The sequence below is a fragment of the Urocampus carinirostris genome, chromosome 18, assembly GCF_059441175.1.
Source record: "Urocampus carinirostris isolate Australia breed hairy pipefish chromosome 18, RoL_Ucar_1.0, whole genome shotgun sequence".
Taxonomy (NCBI): domain Eukaryota; kingdom Metazoa; phylum Chordata; class Actinopteri; order Syngnathiformes; family Syngnathidae; genus Urocampus; species Urocampus carinirostris.
The window spans coordinates 17,779,139-17,803,942 of NC_142366.1; the positions used below are offsets into that span (position 1 = coordinate 17,779,139).

At 39.1% G+C, this 24,804-nt stretch overlaps 1 protein-coding gene and 1 non-coding gene across 2 annotated transcripts in view; one reads left to right on the forward strand and one right to left on the reverse strand.

Moving 5' to 3' along the window:
• The window catches only part of phldb2b (pleckstrin homology-like domain, family B, member 2b), a 70,253-nt gene that overhangs the window by 2,024 nt on the left and 43,425 nt on the right, over positions 1-24,804 (forward strand). Inside the window, exons 2-5 of the mRNA XM_088322072.1 lie at positions 13,900-13,956; positions 15,730-15,853; positions 16,649-16,747; positions 19,785-19,868. Of these exons, the coding sequence (XP_088178198.1) occupies positions 13,900-13,956; positions 15,730-15,853; positions 16,649-16,747; positions 19,785-19,868 (364 nt within the window). The remainder of the gene's footprint in view (positions 1-13,899; positions 13,957-15,729; positions 15,854-16,648; positions 16,748-19,784; positions 19,869-24,804) is intronic.
• Positions 7,710-7,782, reverse strand: trnaf-gaa (transfer RNA phenylalanine (anticodon GAA)). The gene has a single exon. It is a non-coding gene; the product is annotated as a tRNA-Phe (tRNA).

Genomic DNA, 24,804 nt, shown 5'->3' on the forward strand with positions numbered 1-24,804 from the left:
CCGGAAGATCCACTTCCGCATTCAGAACACGCTCCGATTCTGTGAGCGGCTTGCTTCCCGCGTCCAGCGAGCAACGGATTGCGGGCGCTGCCTTCCCTCTTTATCTCAATAAACTTGTGAGAAACGTTGCGTGATTGGGTCTACCCCTTTTTGTGGTTCCTGACAGCCACACAACTTGATATGTGCATATATGCTGACCCCTGATTCCAGTATTTTGTTTTGTAGTCATAAATTTGCTTAGATGTGAGTATATATGATAGGGAAATATCTCCATAAGGAGAATTTTAGCGTTCTTACCCTCTGTGCTTGAAATGGTGCCATTCACCTGTACTTTATAGTATATATGAACATGCTCAACCTTCAAAAATTATTGCAGGATATGTAGGAGAGTTCTGCTATCATAGGACACTAGAATTTGTTATCTGCATTTAATAAGTGGCAGTTTAACGGAAAAACGTAGTATGCAGAGTGACAAAATTTCATTTGCAACATGTTATAATTAGTATTGGGCACTTTACTCCTACAAGTATTTAGTTATATTTACTCACTACTTCTTCCAAAAAGTACAAAAGAGTTTGTAACTGAATACTCTATAGTAATCGTAACTAGTTAATAGGTAAAGTAACTATTTCCCTTTAAAAAATAAGTTGTATGTCAAATAATTTGAACATTTCTGAGCACATATGAAAGACACTGGCGACATCTTTGACTGGGGTTTACTTGAAGAGATGAAAATTCAGACTATTTTTTGAGAACGGGGTTTTTCGGCTCGGCTTTTGGGTCCCAAACGGTTCTTTAGGTCGTTTTTGTTGCTATAATCCCTACATTAACAAATATTGTGTAACATTATGTCACGGTTGCCATGGCGCCCAATTGGCCCTGCCCATGTGGCGCCAGCTGCGGCTCGTTGACAGATTGGCTTCCCTTTTATTTAAGCTCAGTGCTCTCACTCTCCCTTTGTCAGTCCGTCAACGAACCTCCGCCCCGCAAGACGTGGGTTTTGACTCTGTTTGGTTTCCTGCCTGTGTTTCCTGTTCGGTACTGTTTCCGTCTATTTTTGTCTTGTTTATTATCGATCTCCAGTTTTGTTCCCGTTTAGTTTGTCCTGTTTAAGTTCCATATCCAGTTTTGATATCAACCCTGTCTGTCCCGTCCTGTCCGGTATCGACCCCATCCGTCCCATATCCGCTCCTGCAATTGGTATCAATCTTGTTGGCCTCTGGTTTCCTGTCATTCCACGCCAGACTGCTGCCTTACGTCTTCCGCCCAACGATCGCCGAATCACTGGTGTTTGGGTTAACGTTCATGACTGCCCCATCTCCCGTAAAATAAAAGCTTGTGTGAGAAACGTCACGCATTTGGGTTCTCCTGTTCCGGTTCTTGACACATTATGCACAGAATGACTATAAAAGGAGGGGGGAAAGACAGAAAAAAAACAAAAATGGAAAAAAAGAAAGATAAGAGAAAATACAATCACAAAAGTAAAAAGAGATAATAAAAAAAGAAAGATCAAACTATATTTTTTATAAATATAAATATAAAAACCGTGTCCTCTTAAGAACGACCTAAAAGAGTGAATCCAGAAAGTTGTATCAAATTGGAGCCACAACATTGGTCCATTTTTTTACCCTCTTTTATTCTATTCCATCAAGCGTTTTCACATTGTAAAATGCTATTTAATTTTCTGTTTAAAAGTAAACTAAAAAGTCAAACAAATGTTGTGTACTGTATATATCAACGTAAAAATAAATAAAACAATATGTAATAGTGGCCATTATTTCCCCCATTTTTCCATTCTGAGTCCTCAGAGTGAAAAGTTTGGACATCCTACTGAAATGAATTAGTTAGTTTTACTCAAATTAACTCATGCAAAGCAGTAATCTATTAAAGTTAATGTTCAAACCATCGCATAACATCCTACAGGGGAATGTGGAGGAGACAGTTTCCTCTATTTGGTTGGTCCAAGTGGTCTCATTTTTAACACCGGTTGTGCACCAGACAGAAAACATCTGCTTTATGGTATGTGTACATCTGCGGTGTGTCCTGCTGCATGTTATGTACTTTCTTTACCCCTGTCTTCTAAAATCGTCCCTCTCTAGACTAAATAATGTGCCTATAGGCCTAACTTGTGGAATATTGACTCGAGTGAAAAGACAAAAAAACTCAAGCAGGCTAAAATAGTAAGGGGGAACAATAAATAGCAGATGGTTGGATAATGAGTTTAGTATTGGATGTTTTCTATCTCGGTTAAAATTGGCTACGCATTAGATGATATCAAATCCTAGTTCCTTTTGCGTTATTTTATTGCTTGGATATATTTTCGTCTTGTTAATTCAAATCAGATCCTTTTCTATTTTAGCTTTTTTCCAAGCTCTATTGTCTTATTTTGTCAATTAAAACCAGCACACTGGGTCCACTGCCTCACTATGACCTACAGCATGTCAAGTCAAGTCAAGTCATGTTTATTTGTATAGCCCTTAATCACAAAGAGTCTCAAAGGGCTGCACGGATCAAAGACTATTGCTAACTACAGACTATTATGACATTATCCCCTCATCTAAAACCTACATGAGGGCAAATAATACACATATTATCGACATAAAATATAGGTTATTCGTATGCTATAGAATAGAAGTGTGTTTTAAGCTTGGATTTAAACATTTACACTGAGGTTGCAGATTGAATCTCAGGAGAGGAGCATTCCACAGCACCGGGGCCAGAATGGAGAACGCTCTTGAGCCTGCCAATCTCTTCTTGGCTCTTGGGATCACTAGTAGACAAGCCTTTTCAGAGCAAAGGCTCTGGACCGGAACATAGAGGGAAATTAAATCTGAAAGATATGAGGGAGAAAGTCCATGCATAATTTTTTATAATACCAACAGAACCTTAAAATCACATCTTAGGCTAACACGGAGCCAATGCAGGTTAGCTAAAATCGGGGTAATGTAATCAAACTTTCTTTTCTTAGTTAAAAGCCTCGCTGCAGCATTTTGTACCAGCTGAAGGCTCTTGATTTTGGACTTTGGGAGACAGGAGAGTAGTGCATTACAGTAATCGAGACGGAAGATAATAAACGCATGAATTATAATCTCCGCATCTGACTGAGACAGCATAGGGCGAATTTTAGCAATGTTGCGAAGATGGAAAAAAGCTGTCCTAGTAATATTCTTAACGTGTGTTTGAAAGGACAGATCAGGTTAGGGTTAAATTTTAATTCAATTTTATTTTATTTTTTCCAATTAGAGTACGAAAAACACTCCAGGAGTCATTTGCAATAGGGAATATTAAAAATAGATAAATAAACAATTCCCTAATGTAACTTTCAGAAAAAAAACAAGAAAATTGACTTATTTTATCCGACTGTCGTCAAACCTAAAGTCTCTCAATAAACTCAACCCACTCTGTCTTATGCCATTTAGCATCCTTTTTAAATCATTTCAAAGCGTTGTTTTAAATTAATCATCAATTAAAATATTTTTAGAGAACCTGCCTGGCGGGGACCGATACTTGGAATTTTTGTGTAGATCGGATCCAATTAAATACAGGGTATTATCAATACCTACCCAATACCGATACATTTTGCTTGGAAATGTCATGATTATTGAATTATAACCTCCCCTCTTAAGTTAATCATAACCATAATGAACTACGATTAATACAGAACATGTAAGACACAAAATGTTTTATTTGTAATAAAAACTGCAATTCAAACTTTGACCACTAAATTTTGCTGTAAGGTGTAGTGCAACTGAAAATGAGAGCTAAAACATACACGAAAGAACATAAACTACGGAGACTCAAAGTGACCAAAATGCACCATTTTGCCTCATATTTTTGGTCCTAGTCTTTTTGAGGTTTTGGGGTAACTGTAGCAGCAAGATGCCAGACAATCATGTCAGTTCCCTCTAGGTGAGAGTCATGTTATGTAAAATACATGCTAATTTCTTGATGTAGGAGTATTTTAAGAAATGCATGTTTGATTGGAGGTTTATGTATTTCTGGTCATTATTTATTTCAATAGTTGTTTTTTTTTAATTAATTGTATTTTGTCTTTTTTGCTACTAGGATGTGGTTAGTAATGCAGACTGTCTCCTTTAACAGTATCATAAGATAAATATTTCTACTAGAATATAATTTATTGTCATGATAACATATCAGGCAGCACAGTACTGAGGTCATGAACCTCCTGTGTGGAGTTTGCATGTTCTCCCCGTGTTTGCGTGGGAATCCTCTGGGCTCTCCGGTTTCCTCCCACATTCCAAGAACATGCATGTCAGGTTAATTGGCTGGTCTAAATTGTCCCTAGGTGTGAATGAGCGGGTGATTTGTCTGTCTCTGTGTGTCCTGCGACTGGCTGGCAGCCAGTTCAGGGTGTCCCCTGCCCGAAGATAGCTGGGATGGGCTCCAGCACCCCCGTGACCCTACTGAGGATAAGCGGTGCAGATAATGGATGGATGGATGGATGGATGCATGAATGGATGGAGGAATGGATGGATAATATATTAAATACACAATGAAATTGAAATGCACAACCGTTTCAGAACAAATGTCAAGAGAGTCAAACCAAAAAAGCAACCATGCCACAAAAATTCAAATATACCTGTAACAATGTCTATATGAGAACTGTAGCTTCCATTCCACAATATTTTGAAAATGAAGTCAGAAAGTGCAAATTATGTAAACAATAGAATTCTTTGCCGAGAGGAGGCGGTGCTTGGAGGAAATTGTTAAAGGAGCAAAGTATCGATTTTAGGACAGAAGTGTCGATCCGATCTGAGTACTTGATTGCTTTAGATAATCTCGATGTTTGGATCAATCCTCAGATCGCCAGAAATTACTCTTATCCTCCTAATCCTTACAATAATTTTTAAGTTTGGTGTGGTTTGTGTGGCACTTATAGGCTCTGTAACGGCTGAACAGATTTTTGTGACAATTCACACATTTTTACTTAAGGCTTCCCTGAGTGACTAAATACCAACAAAATCGATAAACATTTGCGTTTGTGGAGTCTAATGCCCTCTGGCAACCAAATTGTGTACTGCAACGCCTGCTCACCAACCACCCAGTAGCCGAATCCAATCTTTTATCGGCCAAGCAACGTCGGGGCCATTTTGTTAATTTAGATTATTAAGAACTCCTACTTACGAAAATGCAATTCTACGTTCCTTCTCATCAATTTGTCCCCTTCATCATTTCCTCCCCCTGATCCCAAATCCAAACATCGCTTGATCCTTTAAATGTGGGACGTACTGCAATGTGTGGTCCTTGCAGAGACACCCACACCCATGACTTTAGATTCAAAAGAAAGGTTTCCTCATCCTGAGTCAGCTGCCATAACAATGGACTTTGTTTCCTGTGAGGATGCTGTGTTTCGAGTCATAGGTTGATAGCAGTTTTCTATAACTGCGAACCTCAAATTTAGAGAAAGAGCAATGTATAGTGTTATCACCAAAATTCATACTGTACACTGTACAATATTAGTAAAATGTATATTATATTTGGCAATTATTACTACTTGATTATTACTCCACTCCACAAATTCCAGTCTTGTTTCTGGCAGCCACACAGAGAGCTCTGTGAAGACAAGGGAGGGAAATAAAACTCCTTTGCACTATAGGAGTCACTGGGAGAGGGACACCATATTAAATAGTATCTGTGATACACAATGATGGCTTTGTCAGGTGGGAGGAGAAAAGGGAGATGGTGGAATGCAAGGGGAGGGGAGTCTCAGAAGGAACAGGACGGAGCGTAACCCAAAGACGGAAAAATTGCCAATGTAACAAGCTAATACAATAGATGCAACGTGTTTAATGATAATTCAGATTCTGAAACAAAACTATGCCTCAGGTGATGGAGGTGGGAATGCATTCAAAATCAAAGAGTCATTTCAGCTTATTTTGGTTTCATTGAGAGCAAATCAGTTCAGACGGTAATCACCATTGACCGTCTCAATGGCAGATGACAGAGTGACCTTCAGAGAGAGCTGAGAACAGTGGAGGATATTTTCAGGGAAGAAATTGAAGCATGTACAGTGAATGAGAGGATGATAAAAAGAAGTCCATGAATGAAAGGGTAAGACAGGAAAAGTGGGATGCATATTCACATAGTAGAATAGAATCCTTAAAGTCAAGTCAAGTCATTTTTATTTGTATAGCCCTTAATCACAAATAGTCTCAAAGGGCTTCACAAGTTATTACATATAAGAAGTTTAGGTTATTTATATGCTATAGAGTAGAAGTGAGCTTTAAGCTTGGACTTAAACATGTCCACTGAGGCAGCAGATCGGATCTCAGGGGGAAGAGCATTCCACAACACCGGTGCCCGGATGGAGAACGCTCTCGAACCAGCGGAACACTTCTTGGCTCTTGGGATCACCAGGAGACCGGCGCTCTCAGAACGAAGGCTTCGGGCCGGGACATAGGGGGAAATCGGATCTGAAAGATATGAGGGGGAAAGTCCATGTATGATTTTGTATAGTAATAGGAGAACCTTAAAATCGCATCTTAGGCTAACAGGGAGCCAATGCAGGTTAGCCAAAATTGGGGCGATGTGATCGGACTTTTTTGTACTAGTTAAAAGCCTCGCTGCGGCATTTTGTACCAGCTGAAGACTCTTGAGTCTGGTCATCGGAAGACCGGAAAGTAGTGCATTACAGTAATCGAGACGGGAGGTAACAAACGCGTGAATTATGATTTCCGCATCCGACTGAGAAAGTATAGGACGAATTTTAGCAATGTTACGAAGATGGAAGAAAGCGGTTCTAGTAATTTTCTTCACATGTGTTTGAAAGGACAGATCGGGGTCAAATATGACACCTAAATTTTGAAGTGAGTCGCTCTGTGTGATCTGGCAATTGTCGATGTTCACAGCAGTTTTAGAGAATAAGTCACGGGACTTAGATGGACCGATAACTAACGTTTCAGTCTTTTCAGACAAAGGACAAATATAGTTTGTGGTCCTTTTACTTTTTGCCCCTCTCAGTACCTTAACATTTTGGGCGAACAGGAAAGGAAAGATTAACGCTGTGTAGCTGGCAATTTCAGATCCCTTTGGTTATCACATTTTACTTCCCTCCTATTACCCAAAGTCAAAAGAAACGTATATGTGCTTTATTTAAACAGCCCTTTACAACAATCCTTTTTGTGAACCAAAGAGCTTTACTGTTATTACGTAGAAGCAATACGTAAAAAAAAAATAAAAAAATATAAAAACAATAACAAATTAGATAAAATAAAGTCATGTTAATTTGTACAATCCTAAGAGCTGCACAGACCACAGACTATTGCAAACTACAGACTATTATGACACCATCCCCTAATCTAAAACCTACATGAGGGAAAGGAAAAACTCAAAAACCTCAGCATGAGGAAAATGAGGAAACCTTGAGAAGGGACCGCGCATAAGGTAATTCCCTTCCAGGATGACCAGGCTGCAATGGATGCTGCATTCACAAATAATAAAAAGTCAAGTCATGTTTATTTGTATAGCCCTTAATCACATTAAGTTTCGAAGGGCTGTCGACAAAAAAGAACAAAAGAAAAAAAAATTGAAAAGAAAACAACAAAAAGAAAGCTAAAGAAATGGAGAAATAAAACTAAAGAGAGGAAGAAAGAGAGAGGGAGGTATAAAGAAATTGAGGGATTCAAGTTAAGTCATTTTTATTTGTATAGTCCTTAATCACAAAAGACTGCAAATTGCACAATTATCAATGCCGAAACGCGGGATCGAACCAGGGACCTTTAGATCTTCAGTCTAACACTCTCCCAACTGAGCTATTTTGGCACATAGCGATAAGGTAGGGAGAAAAAGAATGACAGAAGAGAAAAAGAATGGGAGACAAAGGGAGAGCAAGAAAGTGAGAGAGAGAGGGAGAGAGAGAGAGAAGAAAAGCAAAGAAAAAAGAAAAAAACTGAAAAGACAAAGAAAAAAAAGAAAAAATAACAGATCAAAGAAAAAAGAATGGGAAAAAAATGAAAATAAGCCATTTAACATCCATTCATCCACTGCATGCACTAATCTACATGGGTCTCACATAAATTAACAAAAATAAAATATAAAATTAAATAAAATTAAAAAAAAAAAAAAAAAAAAAAAAAAAAAAAGGATGACCAGATTGCAATAAATGTTAGTATGGATGGATGAGTGGATGAAATAAAAGAGTCGTTCTGTTTTAAAAGCTATCCTGAAAAAGTGTGTTTTTTGCTTGGATTTGAAAATTTTGAAAATCCATAAACAGTTAATCCCTAAAATTCCCAATAAACTGAAATCTTGTGTGATATTATGCATGATACCTGGATTTTTGCAAGAGGTGTTTCCTTCCTTGACATATCTTTCAAAAACCGAAAACTTTGGACCAAGGGTAATCTCGATTTTAACTAAAAATATGTGTACTCTTGAGTCATATCCTTCTTTGGCACCTTTCAGAGGATCCAATTTATATTTTTTGGATTAAACAAAGTATTAAGATGCCAGACGTGCATTCTTTGGAGTCTGGATCCAATTTGGCACAGCACAGGGCCCTGACTCAATTCGAGCAAAACACTACCTCAGTCAACGTGTCAGCACCTGCCCAGATTTGGGAGTTCACCTGGTGCCTCAACAAAAGAGTGTTATGTGAAGGATGATGGAAGACCCAAAGAACAAAAGAATAAAGAACAATACTGTCCTTCCTGAAAGGGTCTTCCTTACTCTTGTTACTTGTGTTTTGTGCTCTTAAATATGCATGCCATTGTGCGTTTGCTTTGTCTACAGAGATTTTTTTCTAAAAAAAAACAAAAGAAAAGTGGAATGTGAAGCCTGTAACCGATCGTTGTCTTTATCGATAGAGTTCTTTGTGTTACGGAGGAGGGCTCTAGGGGCGAGACGGTTTGTGTATACGAAAGGGCAATGAGGGCTTTCAAGCAAGGCAGGAAACAATCCCAGAGAGGAACTTGGCGATGAATTTCGGGAAGTGCTCCAGAGGGATTTTCTTTACCTAAGATGGTGTGCAGCAGTGCTATAGCTAGGATAACTGTTGGATTAGAATAACAAACACTACAGTAAAATTATTACTGCATCTTATTATGCTGTTGTGTTTGTCAAACCTTTTTAATGAAATGTTTTTACAATTAACATTGATAAGAACGTAGTGAACATTGTTTATGAGATAAGACAAGTCAAGTCATGTTTTCTATATAGCCCTTAATCACAAAGAGTCTCAAAGGGCTGCACAGATCAAAGACTATTGTAAACTATCATTACAGACTATTATGACACCATCCCCTGATATCTCATCTCACTAGCCGTACCGCTTATCCTCATTAGGATCGCGGGGGGGCTGGAGCCCATCCCAGCCATCTCCGGGCAGTGGGCAGGGGACACCCTGAACTGGTTACCAGCCAATCGCAGGGCACACAGGGACAGACAACTCATTCGCTCATTTTTGTCCCCTGATATCGTCAACATAAAATATAGGTTATTCATATGCTATAGAAAGAAGTGTGTTTTAAGCTTAGATATAAAAATTTCCACTGAGGTTGCAGAACGATTCCACAGCACCGGGGCCCGAGTGGAGCTCCTGAACCTGCGGATATCTTTTTTGCTCTTGGGATCATGAGTAGACCAGCATTTTCAGAGCGAAGGCTCCGGACCGAAACATAGGCCAATATTAAATCTGGAGGGAATGGGGGAGCAAGTCCATGCATGAGTTTGTATAATACCAACAGAACCTTAAATTCACATCTTAAGCTAACAGGGAGCCAATACAGGTTAGCTAAAATCGGGGTAATGTGATCAAACTATCTTGTCCTAGTTAAAAGCCTTGCTGCAGAATTTTGTACTAGCTGAAGGCTCTTGATTTTGGACTTCGGGAGACCGGAGAGTAGTGCATTACAGTAATCGAGACGGGAGGTAACAAAAGCATGAATTATAATCCCTGCATCCGATTGAGACAGCATAGGGCGAATTTTAGCAAGGTTGAGAAGATGGAAAAAAATGTTCTAGCAATATTCTTAACGTGTTTGAAAGGACTGATCGGGGTCAAATATGACACCCAAATTTTTGACTGAGTCACTCTGGGTGATATTACATTTGTCAATGTTCAGAGCTGTTTTATAGAACAAGTCACGGCATTTAGATGGACCAAGAACTAGCATTTCAAGGCACTCTATGATTTCAAAGAAAGAAAAATATGATAAAAAGAATGTTAAGATAGATAGGCAAACATATTTACAAGGTTGGGGTGGATTGTAAGTGCATCGTAACAATGGTGCAATGAAAATTAATGCAATGAAAAACAACACAATTCCAAAACAAGCCGATAAATCCGATCTGAATACTCATTTTAAATGTATAAGCCAAATATATGTTTCATTGTCTTGTGCAATTGTTTAGAGTTGTAATTGCCCTGGGGAATAAACCGACTCTGAGCCTGTTAGTCCTTTTCTAAGGGACCTGCAGCGTCTACCAGGAAGCAGCAGGTTAAAGTGGTGGTGGCCAGGATGAGAGGAGTCTGTCATAATGTTGTTGGCTCTGCTGTGGTGTTATTGTCTGATCATGTCATGCCGTTTTATTCACATCTATATCATATTGTTTCTATTTATACCATTCTTATATTTGTATATTTTTTTAACATTTGATTATTTTATATTTAAATGGGAAAAAAGCATTACCAAAAATAATAGTGAAAACGAGAATTGGTATACTGTATGCAATTTGCCATATATAAAAATTTAAGTAAAGTTAAAAAAAAGAATCTATCTATCTATCTATCTATCTATCTATCTATCTATCTATCTATCTATCTATCTATCTATCTATCTATCTATCTATCTATCTATCTATCTATCTATCTATCTATCTATCTATCTATCTATCTATCTATCTGTCTATCTGTCTGTCTGTCTGTCTGTCTGTCTGTCTGTCTGTCTGTCTGTCTGTCTATCTATCCTTTCCACCTCCCTCTCTCCCTTAGTCCCTCGCTCACTCCCCCGCTCTCTCTCTGTGTCTGCGTCTGCGTCTACGTCTACGTTTGCTCTGTCTCTGTTTCTGTGTCTGCGTCTCTGTCTCTCTGTGTCTCTCTGTCTGTGTCTGTGTCTGTGTCTGTCTGTCTGTCTGTCTACCTATATACCAAAAACATATCCCCCAAGTGGGAGGTGGATAGAGTCAGGAAAACATTCACCAAACATTCATTCTCGTCCGCTCTTACCAACCTGATACCGAACATCAAGCCTACAGCACAACAAGGGTTGAGTTGCTGTGCCATGCAACCCTTCATTAGCCGAAAAGCCCGACAGCATATATTGGTTTACCCCTTCCGCATCATGTGCATCAATATCAGTCATTCTTAACTATCCTTTGCCATTCACATGTATCCCTAGTACAAACTCTTTTATCAACTGAATTACCCACATAACATCCAGAGCATGTTTCACCCCATCCAGCCAAACATATTTTGGCTTTCCTCTCATTCTATTTCCCAACAATTCTGCACTACATACTATCTTAGTCAAACAGCCTTCATCCATTCTTTCCGTATGTCCAAACCATCTCAGAACATTTTCATCAAGCCTTTTAACAAGATCTCTCACCACACCAGTTCTTCTCGTTACTTCCTAATTCCTTAACCTAGATAAGTCATATAACTCTATTTAACCTTTAACGTTTAACCTATTTCACTCGATTATTCTTAAACCCTACGCCTCTGAGCCAAACACTGTTAGTACCACCACACCGTCATACAATCCTCGCTTTGCATCCATTCCCGTATCTCTACATTTGAACAATCCGTGCAGCACACTCATTGCCTTGCACCCTTTACCCACCCTCTTCTTTACATCCTCCTCCAAACCAACACCGTCTACCATATACGAATCCAAATACTTAAAACCATCTACATCTTGCAACATTATGCGTTTCAAGAAAATATTTAATCTACCTACATCACAACCTTTCGGAACACCTTCATTACCTTACTCCTGTCTGCATTCACCGAAAGCTTCCTTCTCAAAAATCGTTATTATAAATTCTTAAATGTAGTAAAATAAGGACAGTAACACTTTTAATTGAATGATAGGGGGGAAAGCAAAATGAATAAAATAGGAAAAATAATTCTTTGAAAAAATTACATTTTTTTCATGTTGTGAGTTTGCATTAACTATTCTACTTTTTAAAATTTATTTTGAAATCTCACATACACTTAGGGTTATATGCAACCCTATTTGAGAACCGTTGGCCTGCTGCGTGAATCCATGGTGAGTAGTAGTTTGGCAGTGTTCATTGCTTTTATTGTCTTGAACTGTTTGCCAAAGAGTAACAGTCCCAGTGTGATTGTCTGGGATGGGTCAAGTCCCAAGAATGTACATTGCTTTACCTAAAAAGTGAGAAATGTACCCGTAAGGCAGATTTTCCAGAACATAGTTTATCATAATTTAGCTGCATAAACATACTACAATTTACAAGCTTTTTTGTTTGATTTATTACGTTTTTTGACACACAACTAAACTACGGACTACACATTGTGGTGAGTGGTGACACTTACTAACCATGAGGTTTCTTCGAATTCTTGGCCTGATTTTTTTGGGAGTGTGTTTGTGCACTTTGTCAATGCTTTTGTTTATGAGCAAGTGTGTATAGTTTTTGCTCTTAAGCGGTATTTCCCTTTTGGAAGACTGTCATGTGCTAGCTGAGGAGAGCAAGAAAAGCAGAACTGTTTAAAGCTTGGTAAGGTTCGTGTCAGGTTTACAAATACAGATTAACCTACATCATATTCATCATCAGCATACTTACCATTTATGGTGATCATGGAAAATGCCGATTGATTTCTACGCTACTGGGCATTGAGCCTAAGGCCTATTACAGGGTGTCATGCCCTCAGGCTACCCCCATGGAGCCTATTTATGATGGTCTGGTAAGAAGCATTCACACAAGTGAAATGCTGGAGGCCATTTTGGCAGATGTCATTCTGTTCTTCTTTGAACAAAGAAACTGATACCCATCCTGCTGAAGATTTAAGGACCTTTTACGGACCTGTCCAGCTCTTGCCCATGTGGCACCACCACCACTCGAGAAAGTCAGTGATCCCCTGTTCCAGACTTTCCACAAGACATCATCCAAGACAAGACACAAACTACTGACAATCATTTTGACTTGCTGCAATGACATTTTGACAAAACAGAAACCAGGACAGATATTCACCCTGGACAATATATATATATATATATTTATGCAAAATCAATGGCTCCCGCAGAACTGATGTCCTGTGGCAGGCGATTCCATTGGCGAGGACCAAAGTGGCTGAATGCTTCCTCATCATAGGTTTTGGCCGTAACCCTAGAAACAGTTAACAAACCGGTGCCAGAGGACCTCATTTCAAAAATCCACAAAGTTCAAAGTGCAGGAGAACAATTTAGACATTCCAAAAGTTAGTCAGGCAATACTAGTGAACTGGAATAGCAGGCAAGGGTTCTGAACACTGGAATAAGTAGAGGGTGTGAAAAGAGCGCTTGGGATTTGACATGGAAGAAAACGAGCTAGCACAGAGCCAAGGAGACAGTTTTTAACAGTGACAAAGGAGAATGGTGACAAGAAAAAAAAAATAAGACAAGTGACTGTTGCTGTGGGGAGGGAAATTGAAAATGGAACTGAGTGGCCGAAAGGTCAGGTAGAGAGATAGCTAGAGAGAGACAGAGAGAGACAGAGAGAGAGGCAGAGAGAGAGGCAGAGAAAGAGATAACTACTAGGGCTGATGTATCGAAACAGTTTAGAGTGATAAAAGATAAGATGGATCAAGACAATTTAGACATTTAAAGCACCGAAAATTGATCCTGAATCACAGAGGGAGCCAATGGAATAATACTGTTGATGGCAAAATGTGTCTCTTTGGTCGGGATGTCTCAATCTCATATCAGTTATTTGTTGCAGGACTCGGAGATGATGTCACAACCAGAGTCTGATCAGATCCATGGGGTTGAGCAGAAGGTATTTGATATGAAAAATGCGTGCATGTAAATTTTGAAATAAATTATGTACGCAAAGGGTGTGCATGAATTATTGCTTTGAGACTAAATTGAATTTTGGCTTTCATTCTTTAACTATTCAAAACTGCTATTTTCTAGGAATCCTGTTTATTTCTTAGCTTTAATTATTTGATAAATTTTCATTTTAAGAGTTTAGCTTTTTTTTCTAGAATGAAGCTGAGTTACAAAACAGACAAAACAGCAGCGATGTTATTGGTCACAACAACGGTGAACACCTGCCCTCTTTATGGTTGCTTTTTCACAAAGCAACAGATAAGAAATCCTTTTTGTATGTGATAACACCGATGGTTGCAAACGGTAGGAAAAATCTAAGTATTTAAGTGAAAGAAGACAAACATGACTACTGTCAATAATTAGACTTGACTATGTTACACCACCAGGGTTGGGTAGGGTTACTTTACCTTGATTACTTTCAATTACTTTTGGATTACTCCAATACCAAATATGCTAATAAAAGACAAAAGAAACTAAATATGAATAAAATGATGACTCACACCACGTGGTAAGCTTTCTCTCCTAGCTTTGATTTCTTTGATCCCTGGCAAAACTAACATGAAACAAAATGAAAATAAATCCAAAAAGTTTGCCAACATCATTTTTGCCGTTCCATGTCTTCCATTACTCTCCAAGCCTGCACAAAATTTAGTAATTTTATTCATATTTAGTTTCTTTTGTCTTTTATTAGCATATTTGGTATTGGAGTCATCCAAAAGTAATTGAAAGTACAGTAATCAAGTTAAAGTAACGCTACCCAACCCTGTAGACCACCATAGCATTCTTGTATGTGTACTGGTCATTTTATACTTTTTTTTTTTTATTTGTTTGTAATATTTAAAAAAAGAAAAATTAAATTAATTAAAAATCAACATACGTTATGCCTGCCTGTTTACATACCAATGACGGTATGGTTGGCAATAACATTTTTAGGATGAATATGTATTGTTATTGTAGAACTTTTTCTCCTGTTATGTGCTGACTGAGAAATCACAATACTTGCTCAGTGATGCGAATTTCTGAGTCTACAGATTTGTCTCGGAACATTTTAATATTGAATTATAATTTTTTCAGGAATACAGTTGAAAAAAAATGTATTATATTCTGGATTCATTATAAACAGGACTGAAATATTGCATTTCTCTTTGCATTAATATTGCTGATTGCGGTGAAAACTAAAATATCCTATCTCGAAATATAAAAAATATCATGAAAAGTGGGCTGTAGGGTGTAAATCAGCAATATAAAAACAATCAAATCCATGCAATATTTGTGTAATTTATAATGAATCCATAGTGTATGAAATTGTATTATTTTTAACTCATAAATAAAAAAAATATCACCATTTTTTTCTGAGACATTCCTGTTTTTAACTTAAGAATCGAGAGCTAAAATAGTTGGATTATTTTACTCAAATCAAATCAAATTTATTTGTAAAGCATTTTTCAGGCAAAAAAAATTGCCACTCTAAGTGCTGTACAAAAACATACCATACAACAAGACAGTAAAATCCCCACTAGTAAAAAAAGTATTCATTGATAGTGATACCATGAGTACATATTATTTCCTGGACTCTGCAAAAATAACATTTTTAATTGTTTTAAATAATGAATTAATATTAGATTAAACAACCAATTAAAGGTGTTCAATAATTAAACTTAGCATTGCTACTTGCCTGCCACTAACTTATATTTATTTTTGCAATTGTGACTGTTTGCAGCAAGCACCCCTGGATCTGATTGACACAGGCAAGGCTCTCAAGGTCCAAACAGGCACTCCTCATCTAGTAAGCCTGGGCAGTGGGAGATTAAGTGTGGCCATTACCTTGTTGCCACTTAAAGAAGGTAAATTGAATGTTTGGCAATGAATTCCTTTAAAAATGTGATATTTTAAAACACACTATTGCTCCGAACCCAACATCATTGAGTATTTATGTTGTATATTTTTAAAAACTGGGAATTAGGTCTTTGGGTGAGAAGTTATTTTGGTATATAATAATATAACACATCCAGCATTAAAATTTTCAAATACTATGTCTTTGGTTTCTACCGCCCTCTAGGGGGTCTAGCTGTATTTTTATGCACTGTCCAGCACACACACACACACAAACACACACACAACATACATTATCCATCCATCCATCCATTATCTGCACTGCTTATCCTCAGTAGGGCCAGCTATTTTTTGGCAGTGGGCAGGGGACACCCTGAACTGGTTGCCAGCCAGTCGCAGGGCACACAGGGACAGACAACACTCGCTCATTCACACCGAGGGACAATTTGGACCGGCCAATTAACCTGACAAGCATGTTTTTGGTAATGTGGGAGGAAACCGGAGTGCCCGGAGGAAACCCACGCAAGCACGGGGAGAACATGCAAACTCCACACAGGAAGGCTGGTAGCTGGATTTGAACCCATGACCTCAGAACTGTGCCGCATACGCGCTAACCACTGCGCCGCCGTGCTGCCCACACACATACACGTCGTACAAAATAATACAAAATGATAATTTCTAAAACAAACATACATGTTTTTGCTGTGTGCTAGTAGTTTGCGTTTCATTATACATTATACATTTATTTATATAAATGTGTGTGACCGTGATACCTAAAATCTGTTAATCAACTTCTTATCTTCAAGGCGTCACCCGGATAGGACGAGAAGATGCCCCGATTCCCCAAGATATTACCATCCAAGGTCCTGGAATTGAAGCTGAACATTGTCTCATCTTCAATGAAGGTCATTAGCAGTTTATTTCCTTGAGTGATGTTTGAATACCATAAAATGTCAATGCATATACAGTCGTTACTATATGAGTTTTCCAGTTATATACATTTGACTATTTAAATCCTCACAGGATTCATTTGGTTAAAGTTAACACACTTTATCTTTATATTGGAGTGAAGCCTTTTATTATGGGATGCGTTTGGACCTTTGCTAGAACACTCTTAAATTCCAATGACGTGAGTTCATCTGCTAACGGTGGAACATAGGGTCTTTTCTGTAAACTTCCACTATACACAGAGGCTCAGCTTACAAACCATGCGTATGTCTTGTAAAATACCACCCCACAAGTTTCCCAATACTTTTTCTAATAGATCTGCTCTCCTGAACTATCCTATATCACATTCTTTCTTTTTCTTTTTTTTTCCTTTTTAGTTGTATTTTGGTGGTATTGTGTTTTAGTTCATTCCAGTTCAGTTCAGAAAATGTATTGTCATTGTCAAAGAACAACAAAACTTTGTTTGGAGCATCCAGTCATCCATTCACAGTTAAAAGAAAATACACAGATCCATAAATACTCGGAGTAAATATAGATAAAAACCCAATACCTGACAGGACCAGAACGGAGACGGGACCCACTTGCGTCGCGTTTCCCACAAGTTTTATTGGAAGAAAGAGAAAGGGTTGCGCCCACGATCCGGTGTTAACTGGACGAGGGGAGCAGGTCGCTTTGATACTCAGATTGTGCTCCGAACGAGGAAGTGGATCTTCTTCCGTAGCGAGCAATGGCGGCGTCAAGGACGGAAAAACTGGTCGATAGCCAGGACAGGAGAGCAAAAACGTGGTCGGGGTCAGAAACGGGTCGTAAACCGGGACGGGAGAGCAGACGTGGTCAGGATCAAAACGGGTCGTAGCCGGACACAGACCGGAACATAAACGGGACAGGTGGGAGTCAGGGTCGAAGGAGGCTTGCCTAGTGTTTACTGAGGTTTGCAGACGGACTGACAAAAGGGGACAGACAGGATTGGGTACAAAAACTGATCGGGAGCCAATCAGAACCCGCGGCAGTTGGCACCAAAGGAGCAGGCACAGCTTAGTCACATCAGTAATCAGTAAAATGACAATACCCATTGATAACCCAATATACACATCAAAAGTAAAAGTGCAGACATGGTACCATAAAAAATCCATAACAACATAATCAAATCAGTCAATGTTCAAGTGCAATTGTGTCTGACAGTCGTAATAATTTACTTATGATTACGAGTCAGTGTTTGCATCAACACATAGTAGATGAGGTACACGAAGAGGAGAAAGGAACATGATCTTCAGAGAAGTAGAATCAAACACATGGAGAAAAGAACTACATTGTTCAGGGAGTAGTCATTTACATGTGTTTTAATTATTGAATAAAAGTACTGAACAGGATTAAAAAATACTGTTGATAGTTTGAGCAACCCTATTCAAATTTCAATTACGGAGTTTAATGATAAAGGTGTCATGTCCAGCATGGTCGCCGTGGCGACCGGCTGGTCCCGCCCCCTGGGCACCGGCTGGAGCAGATCGCCTAATTTGCGTGTGGGCTTCTTAAGGGTGGGTTGTGGGTATTGCGGGTTGCTGGTTCATTGCATTAACCAGCTCAGTAGCCTAGATGGTAGGGCGCCCGCTTTGAGACTGGGAGGTCGCTGGTTCGCGCCTCGGCCGAGTCATACCTAAGACTTATAACATTGGTAAAATGGCGGCGCCCTCTGTTGGCTGCGGCTGCATCGGTTCGCTACAACGGGTCAGGTGTATCGACATTTCGTTCTTACAAAGAATGACAATACAAAGGAAATTATTATTATTATTATCTGATTTGCGTTTTCTGTTCTGTTTTGCTCTGTCCTGTTTTGTTTGATTCGGAGGAAACCTTTGTTTGCACGTTTTGAGTAAAAGCCTGTTTTGTGAGTATCCCTAGTCTTAGTTCCTGTTTGCCTGTAAGCCTGTTTTTGTTTGTTTTGTCCCTGAGTGTTGGACAACTTTTATTTTGCTAAATAAAAGTAATTGGTCGTTACGCGATTGAGTTCATCCTTCCTGCCTCCATTCTAGTCCGGTCCCCTTGACAAAAGGACGCTCCTCATACTTGTTCCTGGTTTGATTAACAAATGACTGTTAAAATGAAGTAAGAAGCAATATATGACATGATAATTTCTTCAAATGATTGATAAAAAACTTCATCGTCATCCCTTTTATCTTTGATTTGTTGATTCTGTGATGTGATGTAAATTTCAAACTGCATTAAAAGAAAAGTTAATGTGATGATCAAATTTGATTTAGATCAGGGGTGTGTAACCCATTTTAACTCGGGGGCCACACGGTAGAACAAACATTCCGTCGGGGGCCGGACTAGCAGATTAAAGAGAAAGAAAAAGAGAGATAAAGAAATAAGTGAAAGAGGGAGGGAAAAGGAGAGAGGGCAGGACAAAGAAAGAAAAAAAGAGAGAGGGAGAGAGCGTGAGAAACAAAAGAGATGAAAAGTCGTGAGAGAGGGGGAAAAGAAAGGGAGAGGAGTAAAGAAATCCAAAGAGAAATAGAAAGACAGAAGGAGAGAAAAGAGAAAAGAAAGCGCAAAGGGTAGGAAGAGAGAAAGAGAAGAGAGAAAAGGAAAAAAGGAAGTTAGAGAAAGAAAAGTTAAAAAGACACAGAGAGAGAAAGAGACAGAGAGTGGGAGAAAAGGGGTGGAAAAGGAGGGAGAGAGAGAGAGAGGGAGAGAGAGAGAGGGAGAGAGAGAGAAAAATACAACTACAGTGTCTTTGTTCGAGGCACCTGGCTTTGGCAACATCGAGTTGACATATTTCAACCTGTAGCTCATTTTTCTGTTGCGCTTCTTTGAGTGTTATCTCGCAGGCCGGATTCAATCCCTTAGCGGGCCTGATCTGGCCCACGGGCCGCTTGTTTGACACCTGTGATTTAGATCAACTCTGTGTATAATAATAGCACAATAGCTTTCATGTATAAATGCTAAAACAGCAATTTACTAATGTAATGTTTATTGACCTACTTTCTGTCTCAGGGGGTGTCGTTACTCTGGATCCTTGTGGTCACTTCTGCAGTCTGGATGGGGTACAGGTTACAGTGCCCACACCACTTACACAGGGTAAGCTAAAAATGGTTTATAAATTCCAGTGTATTCGTACACGTTTTTAGTGTTTTTCTTTTAAACCCCCTACTGAAGGTATAATAATATCCAAATGACACAATATGATAAGTATCTCTCTATATGCTCACATGATACAATAAGTATCACAATTAGGTGGAGGTATAGTATTGTGCAGTATTTGCACGAATATTTATACTTTGAAACACCAATATAGAAACTGCAAGATTCAAGAATCAAGATTGTCTTTATTGTTATTGTCATGAGGAGACCGGACCAGAACGGAGGCAGGAGGCAGGAAGGATGAACTCATTTGCGTTGACGATCAGAACTTTTATTTAGCAAAATAAATGTCGTCCAAAACTCAGGGACAAAACTGAACAGAAAACAGGCTTTTACTCAAAACGTGAAAACACAGGTTTCGTCTGAATCAAACAAAACAGGACAGAAAATGCAATGAACCAGCACCCGCAATACCCACAATCCACCCTTAAGTAGCACACACGCAAATTAGCTGATTTAGTACAGCCGGTGCCCAGGGGGCGGGGCCAGCCGGTCGCCACAGCGACCATGCTGGACACGACAGTTATTAACATGAAATGTCAAATACATTTTCTTTGCAACCTACCGAGGTATAGTGTTTATACAGGAAGTTTAAAACAAGGATGCAATACTGTAACGTAATTGTATTTGATACCAGCAACACAAACAAGCTTGGCCATGGCATTTTTGGGGGTTTTGTACAAAATTGTGGTTCGTGTAGTTCACAATTTTGTATCCGAGTTTTTCAAGCCTTTTTGAACCAAGGTACACTTTTATTTATAAAAAAGATCTGAGGCACACCGTCCGTTGAAAATGTTTGAAAATGAAGTTATATCAAATATTTCAGTGTACTACCTCATAAGCAGGTAATTGGTATATAAAAAGAAGAAAATAATACTTAAAATAAAAAAGAATGATGTGCTTTATTTATGTTTTTATTTTTTACAGTGCAATCTTAAACCACCTTGTGAAAACAAATTAAGTTATTAATTCTACCTCATGAGCTTATAATTAGTACATAAAAAGAATATAAAAATCTACTGCCACCTACTGATATGGATGACTATAACAGTTCCTTGTCTGAAGAAAGCAAAAATACTGAATAATGGCCTGATTTTTGGAAAGATAAGATTGGGCAAATTCCAGTGGCACACTAGACAAGGTCTCACGGCACACTAGTGTGCCCAGGCACACTGCTTGAAAAACAATGGGCTAGAGCAAGCAAAAAAGATTATTAAGGTTAAATATTTGGTAAAACTGGATTATAGACTTGATAACTGTCAGGACCAGAACGGAGACAGGACCCACTTGCGTTACATTTCTCTCAGTTTTATTGGACGAAAGGAAAGGGTTGCCCCCACGATCCGGTGATCGCTAGGCGCGGGAAGCAGGTCACTCTGAACGCAGAAGTGGGACTTCCGTAGCGAGCGATGTCGGGAACGAAAAACCAGTCAGTAACCGGGACAGGAGAGCAAAAACATGGTCGGGTCGTTAGCGAGGTGCAAGCCAAGAAAGGAGAGTAGACGTGGTCGGGGACAAAAAAGGTCGAAAGCCGGCACGGGAGAGTAGACGTGGTGAGGATCAAAAACGGGTCAAAGCCGGGGGACAGACAGTAGCAAAAAACAGGTTGGAGTCAGGGTCGAAAAAAAAGGCTTGCCTAGTGTAAACTGAGGTTCACAGACGGACTGACAACAAGGGACAGATAGGAGTGGATTTAAATAGGGACAGAGAGCCAATCAGAGTCCGAGGCAGTTGGCGCCAAAGGTGACGCATATCGGTAATCATGACAATAACTGCCACGACAGCCAAAACGCACATCAATAAAATAAACCAGAATAATAACCTGACCACCACAGGGTGCTAATGTTTTTGTCATTATATCCTGTATACCAACACACCAAACATGTCTGATGACGAGGCAACGGGGAAATACTTTTTATCAAGATGTCAAAAAATATTTGATAATTGTGAATTATTGGATTGATAAGTGGTCAAAACACACCTCAGGAAAATTAAAGTGGACGAATCACCTGAGTGCCATAAGGTGCTATAGCTTTAATCATTCTATCCTTTATACACAAAAACAACATCTAGTCTGACGTCAACCACATATCTGGAAATCCTACTTACGGGGTTTTGAACCCTCGACTTTCCTGATGTTTATTATCCGTGTGCTCGTACTTAGTTCTGCTGTATTGCTCTACTGGTTGATCATGATGCCAACTCTTTGAAACCCATGTGTGTGTGTTCATGTAGTTATCCTGCATTCCTTCCCATGTGTGCTTGATTTATGCACGAATGAATCCAAAGGTTCTATGCTTCATATAACTGTGTGTGAACGAATGTGTGTATGCCTGTTTGAAAAAAGATATTCTCATGTACTGTACTGAATATTGATCACAGTACCGACACTTCACATTACGTACTTCTGGCTTGGCTTTATTCATAATGGTTTGGAACTAATTGCGCCAATGACTCACATATTCCAGTTTCTGCAGAGGATAAAATACTCTATGCTTAAAGTCAGCGAGATCTAAAACTAATGCTCCTAACCTCCATATATTTCCGTTATTTGTGGGTCTGATTTAGTCAAGCTTTGCTTTAATTGTGCAACATCTTAGTGTGACATTTTGGTTTAAAGATTAACAGGCCTATTTGTTTTCTTGCTCAAATATTGACATTGTTTTGCAATTTCTACCTCAGGATGCATTGTGGTAAAAGGTCATGTAAAAAAAACATTCTTTAAGGACAGGAAATCAATTTGGCCGGCAAATTATCTTTTAGGGCGGCAGGGTGGTTAGCGCGCAGCCACACGGTGCAGAGGTTCAGGGTTCAAGTCCAGAAACCTCCTTAAAACACACTTCTATTCTATAGCATATGAATAACCTATATCTTATGTTGACAATATCTGTGTATTATTTGTTATTGCTCATGTGCGGTCCCTTCTCAAGGTTTCTTCATTTTCCTCATGTTGAGGTTTTGAGTTTTTCCCTTGCCCTTATGTAGGTTTTAGATCAGGGGATGGTGTAATAATAGTCTGTGGTTTGCTATAATCTGTGGTCTGCGCAGCCTTTTGAGACTCTTTGTGATTAAGGGCTATACAAATAAACATGACTTGACTTGACTACCCTCCGGGCACTCTGGTTTCCTCCCACATTCCAAAAACATGCATGTCAGGTTAATTGGCCGGTTTAAATTGCCTCTATATTGTGAATGAGCGAGTGAGTTGTATCTCTCTGTGCCCTGCAACTGGCTGGCAACCAGTTCAGGGTGTCCCCTGCCCACTGCCGAAGATGGCAGGGATGGGCTCCCGCACCCCGGCGACCTTAATCAGGATAAGCGGTGCAGATAATGGATGGATGGGATTGATCTGATAAGCGTACATTGTTAACACACATGCAAGAAATAGGAGAGGTTGAAGATGTATTTTCAATTGCTGTCATTTCCAATAATCCCCATGTTAAGCGATAATAAACCTTGAAAATACAACGCGGCACCTGCTTAAAAAAAGATCATTTGTGTAAACACTTTAATTTGATTTGCCAAATAAACAACACAACAAATCATTTTAGCATATATTTTAGCTCTCTCACAATTTGCAGTAAATTTAGTGCAGGATTTCAGACTTTATCGATTCTACAGATGGTCTTACTCTGCAGTAAAACTGTCACAATCTGTGGTAATTTGAGACAAATATGTCAGAGAATCAGTTCCTATTGTCTTCCTATAATCTGTATGTACTTTCCTCACATGGCTGAAAACTCTCCCAATGCCATAAGAGTAAAGAAGCCAGAACAGAACTTTGTAAATCTCTTATATAAATGGAAAGTGATCTACCCCATATGCACTTTTTCATTTAAATATGTGTGGGCAAAAATACTCTGGATTAATCAGTGCTTGGCCGTCAGAGCCTGCAAGGCCTGCTCTGCTGGCTTAAATCATGTGATGTTATTATATTTAACCATGAATACTTATCAAATAATTACAAAGTGTCTGTCAGCTTCATTTCATTGCTTTCCTCCTGGTTGCACTGCTTCTAGATGTGTGCTTTCATATTCAAGCATTCAACCAATCACATGTTTGCAATTACTCATTGCCAGTACCAGAAATCTTCACATTTAGGTCTAAATTGCCTGATGCATAAAATAAATGACTATAAAGCTGTCAAAAAAGTGGCTATATTTCAAAATAAAATTGCAATTTGTGAGGATATTATTGATGCATTTTTATAAGTGTAGCAACTGTAGCTGCAGTAAAAGCCTTAAAATAGTTATAGAGTGTTGGATTGATTTAGCCCACTGAAGGCCTAGGTGTGAAATACAAATCATGCCGTTGGGATTATTACTGCAACTGTATTGGCAATATATGATGACATTGTCACTTGTGTTTGGAGCCAAAATGAGCAAGATGAGGTCAGTCCGACCAAATGAAAGTTTTTTTTTTCAATTTTATACTGTACAATTTGTTTTAAAGATACCGGGAAAACGTACAGGGCAGCATGGCGAAACAGTGGTAAGCGCTTGTGCGGTACATTTCTGAGGTCGAACCTCCTGTGTGGAGTTTGCATGTTCTCCTCGTGCTTGCGTGGGTTTCCTCCGGGCACTCCGGTTTCCTCAAACATTCCAAAAACATGCATGTCAGGTTAATTGGCCCATCCTAGGTGTGAATTAGCGAGTGAGTTGTCTGTCTCTGTGTGCCCTGCGACTGGCTGGCAACCAGTTCAGGGTGTCCCCTGCCCACTGCCTGAAGATACTGGGATGGGCTCCAGCACCCCCGTGACCCTACTGAGGATAAGCGGTGCAGATAATGGATGGATGGAAAACGGACAAGTTGACAGCTACAGTATGTGATCTGTTCCAACAAGATTGACCTAAATACTCTCTTCTTCAAACCT